General features: G+C 41.5%; 1 protein-coding gene across 1 annotated transcript in view; it reads right to left on the minus strand.

Annotated features, from left to right (window-relative positions):
• Positions 1 to 285: 285 nt before the first annotated feature.
• Positions 286 to 26,966, minus strand: part of LOC140232543 (sal-like protein 1) — a 71,774-nt gene continuing 45,093 nt past the window's right edge. Inside the window, exon 2 of the mRNA XM_072312640.1 lies at positions 286 to 4,220. Within this exon, the coding sequence (XP_072168741.1) occupies positions 286 to 4,220 (3,935 nt within the window). The remainder of the gene's footprint in view (positions 4,221 to 26,966) is intronic.

Below are 26,966 nucleotides of genomic sequence, written 5' to 3' on the forward strand. Positions count from 1 at the left end.
TTATGAAATGCTTGCAAATGAAAAAATACCCTGATGGAAGCAATAACAAAAGAAATATTAAGCTTTCATTGTTGCCTTTTTTTTGCAATAACATGTAGTGCTCCGTCAGGAGAAACAAATATAAAACATACAAAATACATTGCAACCAAGGTTCAGGAAGAAAACATAATATGGAAGCTCTGCTGTCTAAGGTCATAGAGAACTTGGTTGAGCTCTGTATATACAAAAAAAAAAAGAGGTTGGTGTCAATGGTTGGGTAAAGTTCAAGCTGTGTCATCCACTACACTAGGTGCTCATTTGTGATGCAATAGGTGGGGTTCTTTCGTTGGCTCTCTCCACAATCGCCTCCTTGCTCTTCTGCATATCCCTGTTCAGCATATCCCTGGAGAGTGCTTCTTCGCGACTGAGGGCAATCTCATGGTTGAGAGCCTCATCTCTACTCAGCGTCATCTCCCGGTGGTGAGCGTCTCTGCTGATGCCTGCTTCCCTGCTATCGGTAGAGGGCGCCATGCTGTTCCTCATGATCACTGACCCCTGCTCCGGTAGGTGCATGCTGGATGGTGGCTGGATGACCGAGATTTCATTGGCTTTGGTAGCAGCAGCTGCAGCAGCAAACCCATTGAGGAGATGGGGTGGTGGGTACTGGTAGTAGGCCCCTTCAGCAAAGCCTGGGTGTATACCAAAGAGGTCACTGCGAAAGATCTCCCCCTCCTTTGGGCTGATGATGAATGGGGGCTCGACAGCAATGCGCCGGCCACGGCGCCCTCCTCCATTCCACATGTGGGTTCCAAGGTGGACCTTGAGGTTGCCCTTTGTGGTGAAGGCTCTGCTGCATATATTGCAACGAAATGGCTTCTCACCAGTGTGTGTGCGCATGTGAATCTCGAGGGCGCTGTTTGTCTGAAACTGCTTCCCACAAACAGAGCAAGAGTGCTTGAACTGGGGACGCTTGGTGCTCTCTTCTGGGGATCCATTGGGGGCTCGCTTCAGAGGTGGGGTCTGTGTGTTGCTGGTTGTCTGCTGCAAAGGAAGCTCTTGGCTGACCACTGGTAGCTGCACCGGGGACTTTGACAGACCAGAATTAATTGGGGAGTCATACCGTGGCATCGGCATGTCTCGGATCTTGTGTGTCAGCATGTGCTGCTTCAGATTCCCCTTGGTAGAAAAGCCCTTGCTGCAGACATCACATCTGAATGGACGTTCCTTGGTGTGACTCCTGTAGTGGATGTTCAGAGCACTAGCACAGGCAAATACCTTTCCACAGAAGTGACAAGTTGTGTTTGGTCTCATCAATCGTCTGCCACCAAGTCCCATACTAGTTGGCTCACTCATTATGAGACCGGCAGAAGTCATAGTGGGTTTGACATCCTCAGGATACATGCCGTCTCTGTAAAAATAGGCTGGTAGACTCCTCTCCTCACCATTAGGAGGTATATTCTCTTGAGGTGTGCCTTTCGGTCTCAGATCAAGAGCCCCATTGTAGTCGATGCCATTATCCTCGATCTCAAGTTCGCGATCCATTTCCTCATCCACCATGCTGGAAGAAGCTGAAGCTTGCTCATTATCAGGGTGCATGGACATATCTACATTTCTGTTTTCGTCTTCAGAAAGTACAGATTTGGCATCTGCTTGCCCTGGACTTGGAACTGTAGGCGACTGTCCATTTGTCAAAGGATTAACAGGCTGCAATCCAAGAATGCTGGGCATGAATGATTCATTGCGTACCTTTGTGGATTCCTTATCATCATCACTTGTTTTCTCTTCCATAGGTTGAGTTGTAGAGGATGGGGAGTTTTCACTATCTGCTAGCAAAGTACCAACTTCTGGTTTGTCACTATCGTGAAGGGAGTCTTCAGGAACTTCACCCTCCTCAGGAGTTGGCAGATCATTTCTCTCATCTACATCCATGTGGTTATCAGCAGATTCTTGTCCATCACCAGATTTCTCTGCCTTCTCACTATCGTCAGCTTCATGTTCAATATGTGGTTGTCGTGGAACTTCAACTCTTGGTGGGACACTCATCCCCTCAGCAGCATGAATACGCAAGTGTTGTTGGAGCACAAGGGGATTACTGAAGCGCTTATCACAAATGGAGCAGTAGTGGAGTTCACGGACAGGACCCTTGCTTCTGTGGACAGCATAGTGAGTCTTCAGGTTTCCCTTGGTAGTGAAGGAACGTCCACAGATTTTGCATCTGAATGGCCTCTCACCTGTGTGTGTCCTGTAGTGAAGTTGAAGAGAGCTCTTGCAACTGAGGACACGATGACAGATCACACACTGGTTGGGATCTGTGATCTTCTGTTCAATATTTTCAACCAGTTGTTGGAGCTTGGAGGTCTCCGATGTTCTCAGGCCAGCTTCTGCTAAATTTGCGAGAGATGGCGGGGTTACAGGTTTGCCTGGCTCATAGCTTGATGCAGCATTGGAAGACTCAAAGGGCATCATGCTCATGTGTTCATTTTGGGTGGGCATCCGTGGAAATCCTGCATACAGAAATGGAAAGCTACCAGAAATTGGGACACCACCGGCTGAAACCACTGGGAAGACATTGGATGACAGGGCAATGGAAGAAGATGCAGGTGAGTCACTCTTGCTGTCATTAGGAGACATACTATCTGCCCTGCTTGTGGCTGGGCTCTCTTGATCTTCACCCTGACTCCTCTCCAAACTGCTGAAATGCTTCACCTCCTGCTGATCTTCATCCAGAAAGCGTTTCTGACCCTCACCCATGCTGCCTTCAGAGTCTGCAGGATTGCTGCTCTTTGAGGACGGACGTGGAAAGAAATCTTCCAGCGGAAGTCTGTGATGCTCACTCGGGATAGTGGGCATTGGGATCTGGTGGATGGATGGTGGCTGAAGAGGTGTATCCATGGGAGGTGGGGTTGGAGGGTGCTGTCTTGTATCCATGTGAATATGCGGGTATCTGCTCTGGTGACGCTGGAAGTGGACCTTCAGGTTGCCCTTTGTTGAAAAGCGATTACCACAGATGTTACACTTGAAAGGTCTCTCACCAGTGTGAGACCTGATGTGAATCTGGAGTGCACTGTCACTGCCAAAAACTTTGTGACAGAACCTGCACTTGTGGCGAAAGAAAGGATCATCTGCACTGAACTTGGGGTCAAAGACAGACACATTTGGAGGCTTGCCCTTTCGTTGTGCAGAAAGAAGCCCTTCGTGGTATGGTATCTGAGGGGGTATTCCAAGGGGATTGTGGGGCATTTGCATGCTGGCATGCTGTTGCAGCATCTCAAATGGGGATTTCTGACCAGAGAGGTGGAATGGAGGGGGTATCGGTGGCATAGGTCTCCCATGGGCCTGCATTGCCTCCATAGCAGACTGCTGGACTGCAGAGGCTGCCGCTGCTCCTGCTGGGGACAGTAGGTGGTTTGGCTGGATCATTCCTGGCATGTGTGGCATCGGTATCAAGGGTGCTGACGGAATGCTAGGTGTCGATGAGCTACTGGTGGTGGGAGCATCAGCTGTGGCTTCAGTACTTGTTTCTTTTGGTGGGGGTGACTTCTCAGGGACAGATGATAAATCAGATGAGTCCTCTTTACGTTGCTGTTGTTGTTGCTGCTGCTGCTGCTGCTGTTGTTGTTGCTGCTGTTGTTGCTTTTGTTGCAGCTGAAGATGTTGATGTTGGATTTGCTGTCTCTGTTGCTGGGCAGCAAGGTTATTGATTTGCTGCTGTATACTCTGAATCATATGGAGTTGATGAAGATGTTGCTGCCGAAGTGCATATATCTGCTCCTGGATAACCATCATATCAGGATGACCTGGAACAGCAGCTGACTCACGAGGGAACTGTGCAACAGCATACGGTGTGTTCTCCAGATTGTCAAGAGAAACGTTGGACGGTGGTAAACTGGGATTGGGGCTGTCATCTGCAGACCTCCCAGGCTGGCCGTTTTGCTGCTGGACTTTCCCCTCTGACACATAGTTTGGTTCCAGGGACCTCCGGCCCTCAGGGCTGGAACGGTCCGATGCAGTGTCCACATCCTTTTCAGACATTTTGCTAGACTCCTCCATGCGCTCCTCCTGGCCATCATTGAAAATCATGACCACTGGCTTCTTGATGCAGCTCTGCTTGTGCTTCACAAAGTCTGCAAAGACGATGAACTCTCCTCGGCAGTTGCCACACACATGGACATCTCCGATGACCTCATCATGGTCGTCTGAGTTCATAGCATCCAGAGGATGGTGGAGACCCTCAGATGACCCTGTGTTTGAACATAGAGAGAAAAGAAAAATCATTGCTATCGGCCGGACTAATTTTTGCTCACAAAGAACACACTACCGATACAGAAAATTCTCCAGTATTATACTGTCTAGGGTGTGACCAGAGCTTTTCATTAACATGCAAACTTACAAATATGAATCACATGATCATCAAAAATCTGTATCAGGTAATATATATATAGGTAATTAGGCATATAGGTAATTAATCTTTTAAAAATTTTGTAATACTGGCAGATTAATATCAAATTCATAAACAGACCATTTTACTTGCTGTTGTGTATGTCATACCTACAACAACAAATTACATTTCAAAACAAACACATACTGCGGTCCCTTACCCCGCGTTCACATTGGTCCCCGCGACGCGGGGACAGCCACAAGAGATCTTATCTTTTTTACGACTGACCGTTCACATTGGTATCTCATCTGTCCCCGAGCTGTGGGGGCATTTTGGGGCTTGGAGCGAGCTCTGCCACTTGAATCCAGGCATAGCGCATGCGCACATTTGATGACCACAGCTGGACGCTATCAATTTCGCCCCAAGGTCACTCTCCCCTCCAAATCTTGTCCCCGTACCCGACTTGCTTCGCGGGGACGAGGGGACAAGTCCCAGCGAGCGTTCACATTATGGTTTTTGAGGAGAAAGTCCCACAGCTCGGGACTTTCCCCGCGTCGCGGGGACCAATGTGAACGCGGGGAAAGGAGAAACAGGTAGAGACCACATTTTGTCTGTGGCAACCACGAGCACATAACACTATCAAGTGTCCATTATATCAATTGTGTCTACATTCATATCTGAGAAACTGCTTGTTGAACATATAATGTGTTGCTGTCACTGGGATGCATTTATTGGTCACATTTATGACACACAATTGTACTCCTTTCATGGTACAATACAAGCATACAAGCTGCAGCTCAACTTCCATATCCGTAGCTGACTCAAGGTGCACATGAACAGTTTCTCACAAATGTAACATGATAAATTACGGCAAACATTTACGATCAGAGGCGACCCATCTTGAATGATTGAAAGGACAATTCATCTCAACTTTAAGCACTTGTGCTCCTTCAGCAGCTGAATAAATATGACAAAAACTTGTTAGTGTATACACTTGTGCAATGCCACCAACCCAGCATTGAACCAGAGGGCCCTTACATCACAAAGACAGGTACATGTTTTAACTTTCTGTTTCACAGAAGCTTATTATCAGGTTTTGTAAAATACAAATAAAAATAACCAGGCCTATGACTGCAAAGAAATTGCATCACATAATAACCATTCATGAACCTCCAAAGATTGCATCAAACCCCTAAATGACCACACAAATTCAGAGAGTTAGTTAACTTTTTTATACACTTGCTGTGTATTAATGAAGACACCTGTAATGCAGCCAAAAATCAACAAGTCCTTATAGTTTTAACCATGGAATTCAACAAGAAAAAACAAACAAACAAACAAGTGATGATACATTGAAAGCCATTCACTCACAGGTATCCCTGAACACTGGCTTGTGGAAAACACACACAAGGCAGACACATGCCCCCAGTGGGCAAAGGACAACGGTCCATCTACTTTCTGAAACAGCAATTCAAATTCACCCTTCATTTGCATTCCTGCAGCTGTACAGTTTTATGCCACTAACAAAACTTCCCTATGCTACCTCTATTCCTTCTCTGACAGTCAAAACATAGATAGCATTAGCTCCCCTGCCAGGGTCTAATGAGAAAGCAGTGTGTGCAACCCTTTTTTCCTTCCTCTCCTCAGCAAGCTTTGCCCGAGATGTGTCCAGACATACCACGCAGATCCCAAAACCATGATGAAGGTTTGCGGGTGATGGTAGTCGCACACGCCGATTATGACAAGAAGTGGGGTGACAACATACCTGTGTCGTCTGCAACTATCCTACAAAAGAGGCAGCAGGAGAAATGAGAGTACATTCTGACCTAACCACAGAGCTGATCAATGAAGCAAACATGCACCTGTAGACCACATTCAGATAGTAGCATGAAGACTACCCCCCATCATGGAGTAGAAATGAACCAAAGTTAATGTACAGGTCTTACCTCAAATAGTTTTGTTTCCCTTCAAACAGGCAGAGAGACAACTGTGAGATCAGTTACACTCAGAACTTTTTGAGATGAACTGTATCACTCAACGTCTACCTTGTTACCAGCCTGTTCCAGTGAGTTCGCAGCGCACATTGTTTAGGAGAAACGCATCATCGTCATTTATGGGCGACACATGCACTGTACCTCCTGCCCCCGGATTATTATGATTACAATAATAATCAAACATCGGAGGGCAGGCCCTGCATTACATTATGATATATGCTAAGCTAGCTCACGCTTTGCTGCTCCATCATCAACTCACAAAACATAAATATACATCTTTTTTTTTTTCCTTCTCTGATCCTCATATCGCCCGTAGTAAATACAACACTGCGATGGTGCTGAACGGATGAATGGATAGCTGAGCCCTGCGTTTGCCAGCATGACACCGTTAAGCCCCGCAGGCACAAATTAATACAAGTGCGGTCGTGATGCCATAGATATGATCACATCATTCATCAAATATTAAAGTGGTAATGTCAAATGCATCTAATCGCTTCAATTACTTTGCAGTGAAATGCTTTTTTGCGTGCATCTTTTTTTTTTCCTTCGTAGGTACTTTTGTAGCTCTTCCTTGCAAAGCCTACAGAAAAACAGGTTTATTCAGTTTAACCTTGCATTAATGATATATCTATGACAGTCAAGTTTTCATTAGAAATGTGATTGATTTCACAGTGCTCTCAGTAGATGTAGTTAAAGGGGAATTCCAGATGATTTTCATAATTTCATGTAATGTAGTACATAAATTGATGATGCCACGTATAGATTTGTGAAATTTATTGTGGTCCTTCAGCAGAGAAACCAATATCTGAAAGACCCAAAACAAATTACTTAGGGGACTCACATATTCCAGTAATGTAGCAATGTAATTCCACTACAATACTACTTGCTTAACAACATCACCTTTGTAGAACTCATGCATGCTTTCTCCTTTTGTTCTGCTTCAATGAGCACCCAATCCTGCATTCCTATGGTGAAGCTGCTATGTCATCATTCTTGTTCACTGTGATTTGTTATGAATTTTGAAATTATTCTAATTCCTTATCCCAATCACTATAAATTCTGTAACTCTGTACCTAGTGTAACCAATATAGATGTTCAAATGCAAAAGTCTGAAAACCATCCAGAGTTCTCCTTTTTACAGTTCTTGACTTTTAAAATGCAAACAAAGACAATTCCTTTAACAAGGTCAGGTAAGCGCGGTGTGTTCATACCTTAATGACATAGTGTTCATGAGTGGGGAAATTAATGTGCTTTTCATGCCCTGTTGCAAATTTACTTGTGTCAGCTGAGAAATGGAGGCATATCCATCATAGGAGTAAAAATCCACGCTACACTGCATGGCATGTTCATTCAATATCTTGCTCGCATAGCACTTCCAACAATATCAATTTTCTATATGCCAGCAAAGAAAGGTGGATGAATATATCTTGTCCCTTAATGATGACACTTCTGACAATGGTGTCACTTCACTTCAGCTGCTCATCAAAATTGCTCTCTTTGATGGAAACTACATTGGCATCCATTCTTTCATAAATCCTTCATCTAGCTGATATCATTAGCAAACAAGAAGCCAAGAGGAGTGATTTTAGAGCTGAATTGTCAGCGGGTCTGCAATCCAGTGAAGACCGATGAGCATTTATAAAGATGCCTCAGTGAGCAAAAATGCTGCTATTTTAGTATCAAAAATTTCTCACCAAGGTAATTTATCTTGTTTTCACTGAATGTCAGAGCATGTTACATTGAGAATCAAATCAAAGGAGAAAGATAACCAATAAATTCTACACCTGCCTTGGCCTTTTGTATCACATAGATATGCTTGCTGCCCTTACCCCCCCCCCCCCCCAAAAAAAAGCCCAAACCAAAATACCCTTATACTGCATACCCTATTCCAATCATTTCATATATATATATATTCTATACCTAGGCCTATTCATTCTGAAATCAGCATTTCTCACTTTTTTTTTGCAGAAAAATATAGCTATAACACAAAAACATGAACAAGGCAAAACATGAAGCAACAAAAAGGATTATCCTTTGTATTCCCCCCCCCCCCCACACACACACAAAGAAAGAAAATGTTAAATCACTATAATACAAGAAAGCAAGGTAACACAAGGAAAGCCGCATAGAACTACAAGGACAGACACAAAATGTTATACATTTTGGAGAAATACAGATTATTCTGCAGAACATTCTTTCATCAACAAGATTTGTGCATCTTTTTTTTTCTCTCTCTCCCTTTTGAGCAAACTAGTACAATAGCAAATGCCAGAGAAACTCTAGAGAGAGCCATATGAGATAATAATGTATTGTTGATTGAAAAGCTGGGAATTATGTAATACATTCAGAGTAATTCAGCCTACATGGCTAGCAGAGCTATGAACAGGGAAAATGGGAGTCTTTTGAGGAGAGCTCTATATTGGTAGATATAACAGGGAAAGATATGTGGTAGCAATGGAATCAAAAAGAAGGATATAATTGACATTAGATTGGGGGGGGGGGAGGTGAAGGAGGAGGAGAAGAAGAAAAAAAAAAAAGATCATGGGCCTATTGATTTGTAGCTTAGCTCTGTTCCAGTGAAACCTAATCAATAGGAATTCTTGGATGATAAAAGACTTTCCACAACAGCAATCTACCTACTCCTACCAATCAATAACTATGCAAATTTATATTTCTTACTCCCGGATTCTTAGTTCGGGAGGGGCCCCTGGTCTTAACAAAGGGGGAGGGGAGTGGATAACTGTGTCTGAATCTCTATGGACAAAGGCAAAATGGACAGCGTCTTCTTGAGAAGATGGCTGGGCCCCTCACTGTATAAAACAGATTGCTAGAGGGCAGTCTTTATGGCCTTAGCAAAATCATCGTGGGAATCGCACACATCTTGCATGTTTAACTGCAGCAGTGCCTCGAGGTTCGAGAAATATGTAACAGAAGCACCCATGGGCACCCTTCCTGCCAGGAAGATGATAATCGTTTCTAACAGATCTCCGAAAAGGTGGAAGGCGTGGAGAAAGTCAGCGCATCTTTGATATAAAATATTGATGCAAGTGTCATCACTTTGTCTCTTTCTCTCCTTTCCTGAGAGGTGACAGCCAGAATGGGAACAAGGAAAGGTGGTTTCACTGCAGGAACCCTTGACTTGATATCCTGATGAAACAGAGCAGAATTTGTTGGACTGTGAACACACATCAAACCTTGTTCGACTTTAAAAATATCACAGGAATGAATGCACACATCTTCCAGACTAGAAACAAATGGTCTTCTTCTTCATAGAACGCCAAGCTTTAGCAAGATCAAGGAAAAGTATTATTAATTACATTGCCAACGACCAAGGTCATGTCATCTCTGAACAGCAGAACATTTCAAGCATCGGTCAGGCTTGATACGGCATGACATTGAACACCACTCTCATTCAAGACGATCTTGATCAATTCTTCTTCCCCATCAATTTTGGTCCCATTCCCGTCATTTCTTGTTGTTTTCACCTTTCTACTTTTTTTTTTCCAGGAGGAGGCCCACCTGGGCATGCCTTATATTTCAAATGTTGCCAATGACAGAGGAACTAGCCAAGCTTGAAGGAATGCTTTGGACAGGTAATCTCTGCAAATTAATCCTGCTCGGATGCTAATTAGGCATCTGTCATCTATCTGGTCAGCATCTGCTTCTACATCTCGCCTGACCAACTTTGACCACCACACCACTCCCCCCTCCTCCTCCTCCTCCTCCTTCTCCTCCATCTTTCTCCACTCCAACCTGCCCTCATATTTGTCTCATCACTTTATCAATTCTACCCAAAGTATCTCAACAATGTATCAACAGAACAACAACTAAAACAATGTGCTGGTAAATACATCCCGAGTATTGCCATACTCGAAAACAACAACTGCTCTTCTTCTGTTTCATGATAGTGAAAACCAAGAGAATCACATGTGTTGTGTTCATTGAGCCCAAAATTGTACCAAGACACCAACTTGTTTGTCATTACATTCAAAATAACAGGCATGCAGAAATAGAGAAATTTGTGGTGGTAAGCTGAAGATAAGCCCCATTTTTATGAATACAATACTTCTCTTCGGTCTTTGTCAGGGAACATAGCAAAGGCTGGGGCCAGGCAGGGGGATGAAATTGTGTAAAAACTAACGAAAAGGAAGAAATGCCAAGACTTGGTTATGTTGGTGTCAGTTCAAAGAGAAAGTTTTTTACCCATATGGAACAAGATTTAGTGAGCTAAAGACATCTTGCAATGACAAGGATTCACTCGTTTATTCCTCACTTTCATTTCTCTTTTGTCCAAAGTCAGTCATCTGTCGGTCAGAGCAGATAGACGAAGCGGTGTGGGACAGTGGCTGACCACTGCAGACAGAATGGCTTATCAGATACCTCGGCCAAGAATTATATCGTATTGTGTCAGGTTTTTTTTTCCTTTCAGCTTTTCAAAGCATAGCTTTCAAAAGATAATCCTTGTCAGCAGTTTCAATCCATTTTGTTCCTTATCACAGGTTTCTGTCTTGATTTCATTTCTTCTCTATTTTCTGTCTTTTTTAGGTCTATCTCTCTCTCTCTTTTTATTCTTCTTTCTCCCTCATGTCATCTTTTCTCAAGTCAGTTCTTGTCCTGGGCGCTCAACTGATGCAAAGATGTGACATCTTTTGTGTATGAGACGTGAGGGAAATAAATCAATTGAAAAGGAGAACAAAAGAGTTTTGCTGGGACCTTCGCATGGCCTCTTATTAATGCCAAGCCCTAGGCCATTATGCTGCTGATGTAAGTTACTTTTGGCTAAGATGGCTTATTTATCATTTTCTCTCTTTCTCTCTTCTTCTTCATCATCTGTCACTCCAAGTTCCCCTTCAGGGAGGTACAGCCTCCAATATACCAGGCTGCTACCACCCTCCTCCACAGACCATAAGTTAATGAATAAAGACCAGACAATGACAAACACATCATGACAGAGAAACTCAAACTTGTAAAACAGGACACTAAAACATATGACATCCAGCTTAATTTTAATATCTGTCTCCTTCCAAATTGTTTATACCTCACATTTCCTCTTTTTTCTCTCCCTCCATCTCCCTCTTTCTTCCTCTCTTTTTGTTTGTCTATGATTCCCTCGATATGATCACTCATTAATACTACAGCTGGGTCGGCACCTTTAGGATGCCCGTAATTTGCTTTGTGCTGTTTTCCATAAACAAACCTCCTCTTTCGTGTCAGCCTATTCTTCTCTCATATCTCCTCTTCCTGTCTGATGCAAGAAAAATGAGGAGTACATCTTTTGTCTTCGTCCACCTGAATGGTCATCCTACTCTGATGGACGTCCTTTGACCAGCTACCCACCCAGCCTTTTTTCCCCCCTCCCATGCATATTTTATACATGTGACCAAACAAGTGGAAAGGAATGTCGGAGCAAACATCGCAGTGGAACCTGAAGCATAATTTCTATTGATCCTTGGCGTCACGCCCGGACTCATGCCTAAAAAGAAAGAAAGAGAGAGAGCGAAAAAAAAAATACACAGGACACCTTCAAGTCAATTTAACAGGGCTCCATTTTTCATACTCTACAAGAAACACTTACACTTTCAGTGTCTGCCTTTCTGTACCTCCCTTGTCTGTCTGTCTGTCTGTCTGTCTCTTCCTATCTCCTTTTTTTTTAATGCTTCTCCCTCATCTCTTCTATTCCCTCCTCTCTCTTTTTTTTTCTATTTCTATCTTTGCCGAGAGTCCCTTTTCCTTTACCAAAGTCATAACGATGTTTTCTATGCTATTGTTTCTGTAAAAAAAAAAACCACAACAATGCAGCATAAGCACAGATTTGGGAAAAAGCTTCATACACATTAAAAGCACATTTGACAGGTAAATGTTGGCAATGGACAAATTCTATGCAAATAAAGTGATGGGGAGGTAATCTAGTCATATGCAGACACTGTCCCTATCAATGGCATGGGAAGTACATACATTTGGGGCAGGATCCAAGAGAAAAACTGTCCTGGCTTAATTAATGAGACTCGAAGAAATAACTCGCACTATAGTCACCGAACAGGTTTGAGTGGAAATAAGGCAAAGAAATATCGAACAAATGACAGAGATATACATAGGCATCAATGTAGAATATCAAGATGTTCATGATTGATATCTAGGATATAAGAGATGGAGATCAGAAAACAAGGAAACAGATAAACTGACGGTATTTCACAGGTGGATCTGAGGTCAGAAGAGGGAAAAAAAAAAGACAGTGACACACATTTTTGTCTCTCGATAAGTAAAACACAAACCAACAAGAAATGAAAGTCCATTTCCACAAAGTGCTTGAGACACAACTAGCCCCAAGTCATTCAGCAAATCAGAAATCTATGGATCCCTGAAAATAATTTTCACTCTCACCCTGATGTGGCTTGCTCAAAATTTTCTGGCCTCATCAACCTGCTGCGACAGAGAGTGGCAATTTACTTTCTTGTCTTTCGTCTTGCCTTCTTTTTCTCTTCTCTCTGTCTCTTGATTTCTTTTTCTTGGAGTTTAACTAAATTCGCATATGTGGGCATTGGGATCATCTCAGCCCGATAGCCGTTTCCATTTTGTTTCCACAAAGCCTTCCTATTCATCTGCGAGTCATTACTTCTCCGAGTAATTGAATTAACAGTAATATGATTTAATTGCCAGTTTTCTAATAAACCCTTGCCTTGATAAGCGCTCAGCATTCATAACACCGACAAGTAGCAAACATCATCAGAGGCCTTACCACTTTATGAAAAGTTCATTTCCTTCTCGGCAACCCCTTGTCGCTCTCTCTCTCTCTCTCTCTCTCTCCCCGTCTTTCCTTCTCTCTTACTCTCACGGTCAAAATTTGTCTGTTCCATGCTCATTACACATTGCAGCAGCCCACATTCTTATTTGAATACACAATGCTCAGTACATGATTGATGACACTCTGCAATTAATCGGTCAATTCCAATGAGCGTTGCTTAATAAATTCCCTCGGCCTTTTTTTTTTACGAGATGAAATCCATACGAGCCACTACTTACACAAATGCAAGAGAAGACAGGAGGAAAGAGTACTACAGATTTCGACACTGTTCAGAAATATTCTTCAAAAAACAGAAAGGCCCACATTCCCCCTCTCATCACACAACATTCTCATTAATAATATGTCTCCTTTTTTTCGCTATCTTACCCTTTTCGGCCTAGCCCATTTTCTGATCGGCAATATTTACCTACACTGGGAACCAGAGACTAACAGGATATTAAATAGGAAATGGAAGAGGGAAATGGTTACATCTTTCATGCTGTGAACGGAGGCGTATGCCGAAATTAAAAATGGCTGGCTCATAGCGGGGCAGTCCAAATATTGCTTTTATTGTATGAGCAGAGGGCTATTTTGAGCAGGCGTCCTACGCGAGATGTACAAGCTGGGACTGGTATAGACCGTCCCCTATAACGATGTCATCCTAGCACTCTTCAACTTGCCTTTTATGCAACAGACATACAAGGTGAAGAAACACAGAAAAAAAGAAAAGGTGATAGAGGCATTGTGAAATGATAATTGCAACACTCGCACGTGATAGGCTACAATGTAGCTTTAAAAAAGTTCAGCATAAAGTTAAGATGATATCCACAAGGTAAGGAGAAGTCACATCTTCCCGGCTGAAAAAAAAAAAAAAAAATATTGCAAAACTGGCATTACGTGAAATTATTACTCATGTATTAGCCAATCAATTTTAGATTCAGCTATTGACAACAAACAAATGGCTTACAGTCAGGCACAAAGCAATTCTCATGTGATCAGATACAATGATTACTGCAAAAGCCATTGCGTGAAAAGTACCAAAATGCTGCTATAGAACTCTTCTCTAAAAGGAAACTGTGCTTGCATTACATTTCCACATTCGAGCCATTATCTTACGGCAACACATGTCATACCCTCAGTACTCCAATTTGGAGACAAATTAAGTGTTTTCCAGTGGATTAGGCTTTTTCTTGTTGTCTGAAAAGAAATTCAGGAAATATTTCTCGGTTTTTCCAAACCAACGTGGTAGGGAGAGGAATATTTCAATGTTAATTGCAATCCGTGGTTGAAACTTTTCACTCAACTCAAGGAGAGAGGTGGCTAGACAGGTCACAACGGGCCAACGACACGGTCAGATTGTTTCGAAAAAGATGCATTTCCATAGACCGGCCGATAAAATTGCGTCGCCCTTTAATTAGCCATGTCAAGAAAGATGACAGCAGCGATGTATGAGAGAGATGAGCTCTCATTCCTCGTAGAAATTTGAGGCTTGACAGAAAGAGTGAAGTGTGCACTCAAACATAGGATGGCAAGTGAGGGATAGAAAGAAAAAAAAAATGAAAACCCCCTTCCTGTTCCTTGAGTTCCTATATAAGAGCTAAGCAGTCACCAACACAGGCACTTGGAAATTAAAAAGGTCAAGGGTCAATTACTGTCAAAAATCAGTTTAAAGTGACAAGGGAAGAAGAGAAATGCAAGGGACAAATAGCCAAGGTCAAGGAAAAGATGTCATTGGTAGCCACTATAGGGATCAAAGCTTGACAATTTTGACTTAAAGGGACAATCCACATTAGATATCTCCAGAGATGAAAGGGATTGAAATTAATAAAATAGAAACTGCTACCATATAAAAACCTATAATATAGCTTGTTTCAAGGCCAGAAAAGGTGGAGAGAATATTTGACTGTCAGGCAGGTGAAATGAATGGGTACTTGCCTGCCTGTTCAGTGTATGAAGCCATTGCAAACTGGAGAAAAATAAAATTTCTTTGTATTTTCTAACACCTGGAATAGACAAAAAGATTATGAATACAAAGAGGACTTGATGGTACAAGGACAAGAGGCTGTCTGGAAATAAGTCACTGTCAGGCCTAGGATTGAAATGTTGTATCTCATCATGTGAAGCAAGAGACAGACAGACAGACAGACAGACAAGACAGCATTTCAGTTGAATGACTTCAGTGAGGTAAATCTCTCTGTATTGGCATACCAGTCATCAAAGCAAGGCACAAAATGCTTGCAAAGGCAAGATGAAATGAGGGCAAACCCATCTTTTTTTTTTTCTTTCTTTCTTTTAGCATGCCCCCCACAAAAATGGCCCAGGGGCGTGTCATTTATATAAACACTCTCATAAATTGTGATTACCTTAACAGAGAAAAAGGATTCTGACATGATAAATGGAAAGCAAAGGAGAAGAGGAGGGGGAAAAAAGAGAATTGAGAGAAAAAATAGAATGTATGTGTGTGTCCCGTGACATGACTTTAGCCTGAGGGACCTGTACACGGAAAATGCTACAAGTTTTTTCAACCTCAAATCATTCTGAGGGAAAGGAGCAGACAGACGGACACACAAGCACGCAAACGTGGGGGGACAGCAGCGGCGGGCGCTGGCGGAGAAAAGTGCACGGCTTCGATTCCCCCCGTCCGCACTTCAACACCTGTGCTGAGTAAACACGGGCTGTTGGAGAAAATTCCATAATTTGATGGACGTGGTCGAGTTTTTGAGCATTATGCTGATGAAACAGGGACAAGGAGAAATGTGGGGCACACAATGTCAAGCTCAAGAGGGCGACAGGGGGCGGAATATACCGCGACAGCAGTTCACAAACTGTTGCACGAATGTGAGAAATACGTTGTCGACTGAACTCTGACTGGGGCGAAGACCAGTCAAAGGCAAATATATCCCAACAAGCCGATGACCCTATATTCCATTCCCTGCATCCAAGAGGGATTTGCAGCATTACAATAACACATCTAAATCCAGCGTATTAGTTATGACAAGCAGAGCTACAATCTCCACAAACATTCAGCCATGCTCCGGATGTTTACATCTACAATGACGAGTGGAAGACAGGGAAAAAAAAATGTCCAGGTCGTTAACTAGGGAGGAAAAATTAGCTGTCAAATCTCAGATTGGGAGTGTCATAACTGAGAATTCGAGAGGCTCTTTAAACAATGATGCAGCGATGTGCGGCAGGATGCCTTGCTTCTTCAGTGGTGCTTTTTACCGTGCCGTTGACAGATGCTCCGGTAACAATGGTCATGACAAAGCGCTCGGGGGATGTTTACCACCATTTTCCACAATCTGTAAAATCCATATCGGTTGGATTACAGATGTTTGGGTGAACTGTCAGGGGGGTGGCAACCGGCAAAGATGATTTTTATGATCTCTAAGTCCTGGACAGTTGCCCACGCCAGGCAGGCAGCCATATCTGAAAGGGGTGGATCACAGCCACTGAAGAACGGAAAATTTGATCATCAGGCAGAGAAAGTCTCATACTGACCATAGTAGAAAAGCAATGTCAACTTGAAATTGAATTCTTGGGAGCATTAGTGTATATATTATATTTATATATTTATTCATTCATATTAAAAATCATATGGTTTTTTTTTTTTATTCTTATTTTCTTCAAATTCCCACATAAATGTCACATCTGAAGGACTTCTTTCCCAATCACATCCACAATCAACTTGAAACTATCTATTATGCCCTTACAACTGTTTACTTAGAAATTCATGAATTAAAAATCCCAATTAAGGTACTTTGATTAGTGATAAGTGAAAGGATTTGTTTTTTATGCTGCTATGTGTGTTGGAAATCTGTTTCCATCCAAAGTGGTGGCATGACAAATATCCTCCAACCCTTAACACATCAATATTATTTTGTGTAACACCACAGCCAGCCACACTATGCCAGGAATATTCCATATTCCTCCGATCGACTACATCCCCCTTACTCCCTGTCGAAGGCACGACAACATCCACGAGTTTGAATCCCTGGATTGGCAATTGCTGAGCGGGCGAGAGGCGAACAGAACAATCGGCAACGCTCTCTGATGGATGATTCAAATTTCCGCCCTTACCCCCAACCAATCCCCTCTATTTCTTCTCTCACCTTTATCTCTCCCTCTTTCATTCTTTCTCCCTCCCTCTGCCCATCTCCCCCTGTTTCTCTTCCATATTCACTTTGGCATCTTCAGGAGTTGAGATGGATGTTGTTGGAGCATTTGTCCTCTACTAGATGAGACCACACATACATGACAAATACGAGTCTAGTGTTGACATAAAAACTACATGGCATCTGTGAACAGGAAGTGCAGAAGGAAAAGGAGAGAAAAAAAAAAGAGTACCGAAAAAGTGGTAGGGAGAGTGAGAGAGAGAGAGAGAGAGAGGGTCCAAAAACCCATAACAATTTACCAATTTTCAATTTATGGCCCAGAACCATGAACTTAGCGACCTCTCACAAGTTGACTTGCTCATGGCAGCAGACCAGAAACAGGGTCCTCCAGTTGTGCGAGAGAGGACTGATAGTTTTGATGTGATTATTGAATTATCGATAGCAAAGTGGCTAAATGCTTTTCGCAAATGCCACCTTATTTGGCATGAAATTTTTCTGCTGATGGATGGAAATTTTCTGTCCACTTGCCCTCCCGGCTGCCATCTGAAGGTATCATTTTATCTATTTTGAGTACCATCCCTGCTCCTTCTTGTGAACCCCTCTCGCCCCTCCTGCCCCTCCCCACCCTCACCACCACCACCACCATCATTATCACTTTTCCTACTTCTTTCTTCATAACTGCCCATCTGTTCGAGAGGATTCCACTGTGGGAGTTGAAATTCAGATCACATCAAGAGAAAAAAAAGGGTAGGAGAGAAGGGGTGACAACATCAGATAGAACACATTACCCCCATCTATATGAAAAGTGCTGTGGTGTCCTTCAACAAGCTATTTGAACTCAGCATTTTTATATAGTACAGGTTATGTATAGCTTATTCCCATAACAGGAACTCCATGAAATCAACACATACTACTGAACGCGTCTTTCCCCTTGGAACATTACCAAATGATATGTGCATAATGGATTCTAATTGCTTCACAAAAAAAGAAATATCTATTGATTTCCTGTCTTTAATATGACGTCGCATGGATGGGTATAACTCTCCATGAAAAAACAAAGTGGGGGAAAAACTATGAGGAAATATAATGGCTGTCTGCTCGGTAAAAGGAATGCATTAGCCCATGTATGTGGCCTTGAACTCTTTATGCAGAGAGAAGAAATTGCAGAAAAAGTGCTGGCATCGGTATGAATAGGAAGAGGAGAAAAAAGAATCAGTGAGGAAATATTAGTCAAATCAGGTGTGAAAAATCAATAATGATTGCAAGGCAAAATGAATAAGGATGATATTGTGCAACTAGCCAGACGGACAGGAGACATACAAAATGCATTCAGCTTCCTAGCATTTCATGGTTGGAAGAGTAACGCACCCCTCCCCCTTTTTGTCTTCTGGGGGTATTTTCTCATCTTTTAAGGGGGTATTTCTGCCAATTTCACCCTATTAGGGTAGTCAGGAAGAAATGAAGTGGAAGGAAATTCTGATTTTGACTTTTGAAAGGTGTGCGAGGCAAGCGCAGTAGGACCCCCTGAAAAACATGCATAATGCAGTGCAGCATTAAAATTGCTTTTTTGCACACAAGATTCCATCCTTTAATTGGTGCCCTAGTCCTGTATGGAAATAGCCATGACAACAGAGAAGAATCGTGTGCAACTATTCCCTATTTAAGTCTGAAAAAGGTAACTGCTCTCTGTACAAATATGTCTCACTTTTACTGTAGATTTAGATGAGTCATCATATGATTGCCTATTTATAAGATTCTTTGCCAGAATGTCATTTTGACAACAGACCAATTTACTACTCTTAATTTCTCTCTTTTTCTTTTACACCAGCAAGAGGCGATTCTTTGCAAGATTTGAATCTAATCTATTAAACTGTAACTTGATAAGTCTCATATAAACACTTATGTTGCTTTGAAGGGTTAACAAAATCCACATGCAGTTGAAATCTTGAGCTAAAATTCTATAAGTGTAGTTTGTGATATTAAAGTTACATTTGTAGCTATAGCTTTACGGAGATTACATGCTGTTCCTTATACCTCTAATGAGAACTACAAATGATATATATACATATATGTTTTTCTTCTGGTCTTAAGTATTGATCATCACATGAGCAAATGTTGTTTAAGGTAGACTACTCTATTCATGGTTCTCTCATCTACCCCCCTCCCCCATTTAGGGATCAAAAAGAGATGGAGGGGGGGGGGAGGGAGAGTTGAGGAGTAACAGAGAAAGAGATGGGGAGAGAAGGAGAAAGAAAGAGAAAGACAGAATAAAGGGTGTGTTGCAGAGGGTCATATTTGCACCCTGCCAGGAGTGATTGAGAGTGATTTTAAAGAGGCTGTCATCACCAGTTGCCCCTGGCGACGTGTAATGCCAAATGCCAGCTAATGAGCCGGGTCTGTGCATGCCATCAAAAGTTTTCTGCGGCCTCTGTCCCTTTCCCCCCTGCTCCTCTCCACCGCTCCTCCTTGGGAGTGTGAGATAGAATTCCACAGCAGCAAGCAGATGACATCTTTGCCTCCATCATCATCATTAAAAAAAGGAAAATTGATGCGGCTGATTTGATTTGAGACATTTTCCACAGCAACAAATTCAATATCATCTCGTAACATTTGGTCTGTTGACCCACTTTGTACATGTATTCTTACAGCTGGCCAATGGTGAGGAACATTCATATGTGATATGAAGATGATTTTCACAGCTTGTGCAATGTTGAATTAATGATTACATGTTCTCACATGTCAAAGCATGTCAAACAATAGGAAAGCAATTGCGTAACTTCTACAGCAGCTACAATTTTAGCCTACACATCTCTATATTCCCCCAATAATAGTAGTAATAGTACAAACTTTTATCAGTAAGTTACACACAAAATAAGCATATATTACATGAGACCACACCTGGACAAATGCCCCTGACCCAAAATCATCAGAATGCTCAGTTTACACTAGATACTAGCCATACTACAACTTCGTTACATCTTGCCATCCAATATCCTACCATCAATGTCTTGAAGCAAAAATTATTTAAAAGCCCATCCCTGATTCTGAAAAAACACCCCAAAACTTGATGCTCCTTCTAACGAGTAATTCATGTGTCCCGTGTCCTGCTTGTTGACAACACTCCTATGACTCATTCTCCAGTCTGCTTGACACAAAAAAACAGGTTCGTCTTCCCAAGAACACACTTCTAACTGCCATATTTCACAAGTGATATGAGTGGTGTGTCTCTTTTTATCTCTCCTTTTTCTCTCTTCTTTGCTTTGCTTCAGCTGTAGTTCTGTCTAATGTCAGACAACAGGTTTGTCCCCCAAGAAATAAAAAAAAAACTCTCCTTGCTTGTCTGTCCAAATTTTGAATGGGGATGATGCGTGCCAGTGTGAGTTGCCGACTCCAACGTCCACACTCCCTGGGCAGGTGATGGGTGTGTAAGGACACAGATGTAGACGTTATCGCCTCAAATGGCTCATCTCTACCACATCTCCCCCTTGTCCTTCCCCCCTCACTTGCCCCCTCCCCATCAATTGCCCCCTTCCTCTACCCCCTTTACATCATTCATTTACTCCTTCTCCACCAATCCTCAACATACAGACAGCAGGACATATAGCATTAGATACCTGGAGGTTCCCAGAAGATATTGCAATTGTAATCTTGTTGTGGATAAAAAAGAATAAATGCAAATATAAAACAACGAACACACAAACACATGTCTTAAAATCCTATGAAGGTTTAGGAGGAGGACTACTACACAACTGTTGTCATGTCTCAAACATTTGGTGAAATACAAACATGGTATTCTTGTGAAAGTTACAGATATTGAGATTGTTCTTTTTTGGCAGTTTAGAAGAAAAAAAAATGAAAAAATGATAGGTAATGTTGGAAGGCAAATAGGAAACCAGAGATAGTCATAGATGTACAATTTACATAATGAAGTATAGCTTCACATCCAATTCCTATATTCTCAAGAATATCATGTGTTTTGTGGATGCCTCCGTATGACACGAGTGTGTTTTCAGACAAAAAAAGAAATGACGGCAGGGATAAGGGAGAGAATGAAATTATGAGTGAATCATCCTCCTCCTGCGTTTTGTTGGCTGCTCCCACTCCAACGCTGCATATCTCCTTGTAAGGCTGACATAGAGAAACAGGTGAAGCAGCAAAAAGAATTAGCGACATCACCAGGTGTTGGCCTATAATTTTCATTTCTCGTAATCATGATATTTCCTCCCCTAATTGAGTCACCTGCTAAGGTATGCCCATCAAAATTTGTTTGCGCCATTGTTGTCGTTCCTTTGCAAATCTTCTCAATATTCAACAAAATTTTCATTGATGTACTTTACAGAAGACGGGGGAAGGGGGGGGGGCAGAGAGAAGGGAGGGGAGGAAAGGGGAGGCAAAGGATTAGGAGTAGGCCTATATGATTGTTCCCCTCTCTCTCTCCATTTCATTCTCTCTTTCATTTCTTTATTCTCTCCCAAACTTAGACACATACACACATAATACAAAATTATATTGACTGAGCAGAATACTTTGTCAAACTGCAACAGAAATGTATATCCCAATTTATCACAGAACATCTTGTTTGAAATATCACATCAAAATGAAAAAAAAACAAAAACTTTGATTATCAATCAATCAGAATGTGGCATTTGTGACTTACATTTTCACTTTTCATATTCTTTTCTTCTATTTTCAGTTCTAGCATGACCTTATATGTAGCACAAAAAAAAGTGACTGAAAAAGTACAGATTGATAGCAATGACCCACCTCCCATCAAAGAAGGTACAGGAGATAAGTCTGCTCATGACCACACCCACGAAACTGCTTGCCTGTTTTATCTTCTTCTCCCTCTGTGCTCTAAGTGTTTGTTTCATACAGAACAAAGATGGCTACATGTACATGTGTCAACAGAATGACCCTCAAACATTCAAAGAAGATCCGTAGACTAGAAATCTCGTGCAAAACCACTCCAGCTCTCAGCTAACTTCACAGCAATAGAAAAAAAAGCCTTTTAGACAGAAAAGTCCTTGCCGTAGTCAACTATTGCATATGCATAAGCTAAAGAAGGCAAAGAAATCAAATTGCCTTCATCGATGAGAAAAAAAAAAAGAACAACTACCAAGCAAGGGGGAAAGAGAAAACAAAAGAACTTCCAGGAGTAAAGCAAACAAGATAATATTTGCATTCATACAATAGTGGGTACTGGTACCTCCAGCGCAGTGTACATATTTACTTCAATTTGGGCTCCAAAACGATGGGATTGGGAAGAACAAAAGCGAAACCAGTGTTATGTTATGGAATTGAGACAAGTGATAGTGGTGGTGGAGGCAGAAAGTTACATAATAGTAGGACCTTTTATTCTTCCTGTTCTCCTGTTCTCATTTCTCGTTTGATGTCAGAACCATATTGCAGAAGGAGATAAGGCCAGTGCCTGATGATTTCCACAAATATTGAAACTGGCCAAATTCCTGGAGTCTCGCTGGCAGGAAGGCGCAGGTGATGATTACGCATATCTCCCACTCTTTCCCTTTACCTTTGTTCTTTATATGAACAGAACCGGACAGGGTCAAGTTGCATCACAGATAATTGATTGATTGACAGTTCAGAATACCATCTGTCAAACAGGTTTTTGGATATGAATGTCTCACAAGTTCAGACATTTCCTCTTTCTGAGGTATTGGGTGAAAAGAAACCGTAAATACCATAAATTGCTCATATTAGGTTTTGGCAAAGTTTCCAGGATTTGTTCTAACCTGCATATACCACTTATAATATTCTATCAGGGGTCGGGTTTGGAGAACGGATGAAACAGCTGAAATCTGTTAGTTGTATTGTTTTATTTCAATATTTTCTGTTCTCTTACATAGTACAACTTGGCAGAAACACCATTCCCACAATAAGCTTTTTAATCTGATCATGCTCATAATAGCAACAAATTAAACATTTGCTGTCTCTTAATGAATATTACCATCTTCTCTGGGTTATTTGTTTTTCCTTCTGTGCTTGCAGCAGTGAATATGAATTAGGTAATACTACCAAATCTAAAACAGTAGATATTGGAGCTGATAGAAACAAAAAAAAAAAATGAATCAATTTACCTGAATTAAAAGTTAAAATACATCCCCCAAAATGATGGTACAGTTGCACATATTGATATCAATTGACAATCTGAATATATACTACGCTTAAAAAGATTTAAAAGAGGCTCGTCATGTGAGTAGTGATGGTATATAAGTAAGATCACTGAACATAATTCCTTATATAGATGTGTATGTGTATGTGTGAGTTGCAACAAGATTGGTAAGATTACATGTGCTAGTTGCAGGGATACAATACTTAATGTAAATCAATTGCACCAAAATGCATTCATTATTTCATTTCTGCCCAGTGTCCCTCAGTTATGTAGCCAAATGCGCCCAGTGCACACAATGCAACGATAGAATTAAAACGAACAATTGGATTAATGACAGTAATTAGTCAGCGCTTATTTGATTAAGCCGCTGCAGCAAAGTCAAGTAATTACCAGCACTACAGATTAATCTGTGAGTGTCACACACGAGAGCCTACTCATTCAACTGGAAGAAATTTTTCCTCTGTTTTGTCTACCACTTTTGGGGGAAAAAGAAAAAGAAAAGATCTCTAGGTAATATTCAGAAAATTATGGTGAGTCTGGGCCACTTAGAGATTGGATGGACTAATCAGGTATATGGAAGCTACGTAATCACAGGAAACGGTGTTAAAACCTTGCAATTTGGCGCGCTTGCTCGATTAGCCCCAGCCGAACATCATCGCTCATCCGTGTCCAAATGCACTCACAGAGTGGCCATAATAATTTCATCAATATTTCCATAATCATCACCGGGACCTTGCGGCCACATACCTCTCAGACATCCATAATTAACAGAATTAATTCACACGCAGTTTCCTCATTTTTCACCCCTTTCCACTTTCCCTGTCTCCAAGGTTTTTATGCTCACATCACATAATTGCCAGCACTTTGTCACAATTTTTTTTTTGGACTCACTCTCTCTTGCTCACAATTACCTTGAAGCTTAAGGATAAATCCTATCTATTCTTTATTACGAAGTAGGGCTATGATGCATTGTAATGGATGCTTCATACTGATTCATAAGAAAACAAAACAAACAAAACACACACAAAAGAATCAATCTCAGGGAGATCAGTGTCATGCTATGCTAATCACTACATCTACATGATGGATTAACAAGGATACAGAGTAAGTTTGTCAATAGATAGATAGATTGATAGATAGATAAATAGACTGATAGATAGATAGATAAATAGATAGATCGATAGAAACAGATAGCTGGACAGCATGAACAAACTTAAGGCATTGCATTCAGAACACCAATCACTGAAATGTTCATGGTTTTCTATTTCTACATTCATTATAATCAATAGCATATTTGCACTTCTTTTTGGAAATTAACATTATTTTCTTCCTCTAAAAAAAACAACAACAACAACAACAACTGAAAATCAATGACCACTACTGATCAGATTGTGGGTATTTCAAATCCACATAAGACAGATTTCCATCTTTCTGCATATTCGGAGTGATATTTTCGATAGAATACTCATTACATCTAATATTCCAAATATTCAAACTGTTATCACCATTAATCAAGACACTTGTGTAGCTGATCTCCACAGACTTTGCACATTGATAAATCTCTTCGCCTACTCATCTGACAATGTGATGCATTAAGCCTTTAAATAACCCTTTCAGTTGGAGGCCGTTTCAATCTAATTCTTGCTCTTTTAATTCCTCGGCTTTCTAAACCCTTGCCACCAAAATTCCACAGAATGGGTATGCTTGAGCTGCAGCGGACACTTAAACCATGTGAAGTAATCGTAATAAGTCATAAATATAATTGCAATTAGCTTCGCCAAGCATAAACCCTTCACATCCCCCTGTCTAAGCAAAGAGGCGAAAATGCCTTTTTCTCCCTCTTACAAAATGACAGGCCAAGACTGTCGCCTGAATAATTCGTTTTCACAGTGAGAGACTTGGGAGAAGGGGGGGGGGGGACGACAAAACAAGGATGGACAGAACGAAAAGAACGGGAACACAGGAGTGGATGAAAAAAACACTCAATAATGGCCTACAATAAAAAAGCATGAACAGTGGGAGTAACTTTTGTGACTGATATTCTTGGAATCTTAACTTTTTTCTCTTTATCTCTTCTTCATATCTCAAACGTGTAACATCCTTGTCACTTCCAAAGTGCGACCTCTTCCTCTTTCTATATGTGTTGCTTTCTCTCTTGTTTCTTCTTATACTCTGCTGGCAACTTTTGTAATTTCCCTTGCTTCTTGTTTTTGTCCTTCTTTTCTTCTTTTTCTTTCTTTTTTTTATAATGCCAGCCTTCAATTTTCATCATCTCAAGTCAGTGTTCTAATGATACATACATCATGGCCCATCCAACCTGAAATATACAAACAGCTTGCTACTCCGTTCACTTGCCAACGAAAACATGCAGGATGCAGACAGAGAGAGAGAAAGATAGAAAGAAAGACAGAAGACAGAACGGGGGAAACAAGAGAGGAAAGAGAGTACACACCACACCTCCCACCCCCAGAACACATGCTTTGCCCAGCGGGCACATTGGTTGAGGCGAGGGGGCCAGAAATAAAGACTCAAAGAGCAAGAGAGATAAAAGTGAGAAAGAGAATGAGGAATATGAAAGGAGGGGGACGAATGAAGAGACAACAAGTAAAAGGTGAGAGAACAACAAAAAAAAAAAAGAAAAAAAGAAGGGAAACAGGAGGGGAGAGGGAGGGGGAGGGGCGAGAGATGGAAACATTTGCTGAGCGTTGATGAATCTCCTTGATGAGCAACCAGTTGTTTCAAAGAGAGCAACAGTTTCTGGTACCATCATTTAGCGATTTTGCCCCCCAGGTACCCACGCCTGAAACCATTCGGTGGAAGTAAAATGACCTTTCCTCTCCCCGAAGTACAAATCACCCTCTTTCCTTTTTTTCATGTCATAATGGTTCCTGTTTCCTTTCTAGTTAGATATAGAGACACCTTGCATAAAAAGATCTTACCAAATTGACCACACAGAAAAGTGTTTCGCTTTTTTATTAGTCTTTTCCTAACTATTTACTTGCAAAACAACCCCCTCTTCCACTCCATTCCACTGCAGTTCCAAAAACAACCCAAGATGGTTATTTCAACTCTGCATCGGGATCTCCATTTTGTGAGTAGTTTTCGATGAATTACACAAGAATTCAAACATTATCTGCACAATGTAATAAGCTAAACCGTGTAGAGTTGCCTCAAGAACCGTATTGTCTCTGTTTGAGCTATTATTTATCTAGTCAGCTTCCTCTTGTGTAAATACCGACCAAAGTGTTGCCAATTTGACGATCTGATCAAACAGAGAGGTAAGCAGAGAAGGGGCTTCTCACAAAACTAGTTCATGTGGATATAGTTAAAGCATAAGGCGAGTGTGATTCGACTGAACTGCAGTGAACCTGTTTGTGCGACTCTATGGCTCTCTGCAATAACTTGTTAATGCATATTATATGTTAACTCCTCATAGAGGACTTATCGTTACAGTCCTCACCAACAACTTATGTGACTGGAGGAGGTTCTTCACCTTTCTAGCTCCGATGTAAAGGGACATGCATATGCTTTCCTACTCACCCAGTTAGTTATGGACACACACACATATAAACACAATGTAAACGTTTGT

Source organism: Diadema setosum, chromosome 9 (genome assembly GCF_964275005.1).
Source record: "Diadema setosum chromosome 9, eeDiaSeto1, whole genome shotgun sequence".
NCBI lineage: Eukaryota > Metazoa > Echinodermata > Echinoidea > Diadematoida > Diadematidae > Diadema > Diadema setosum.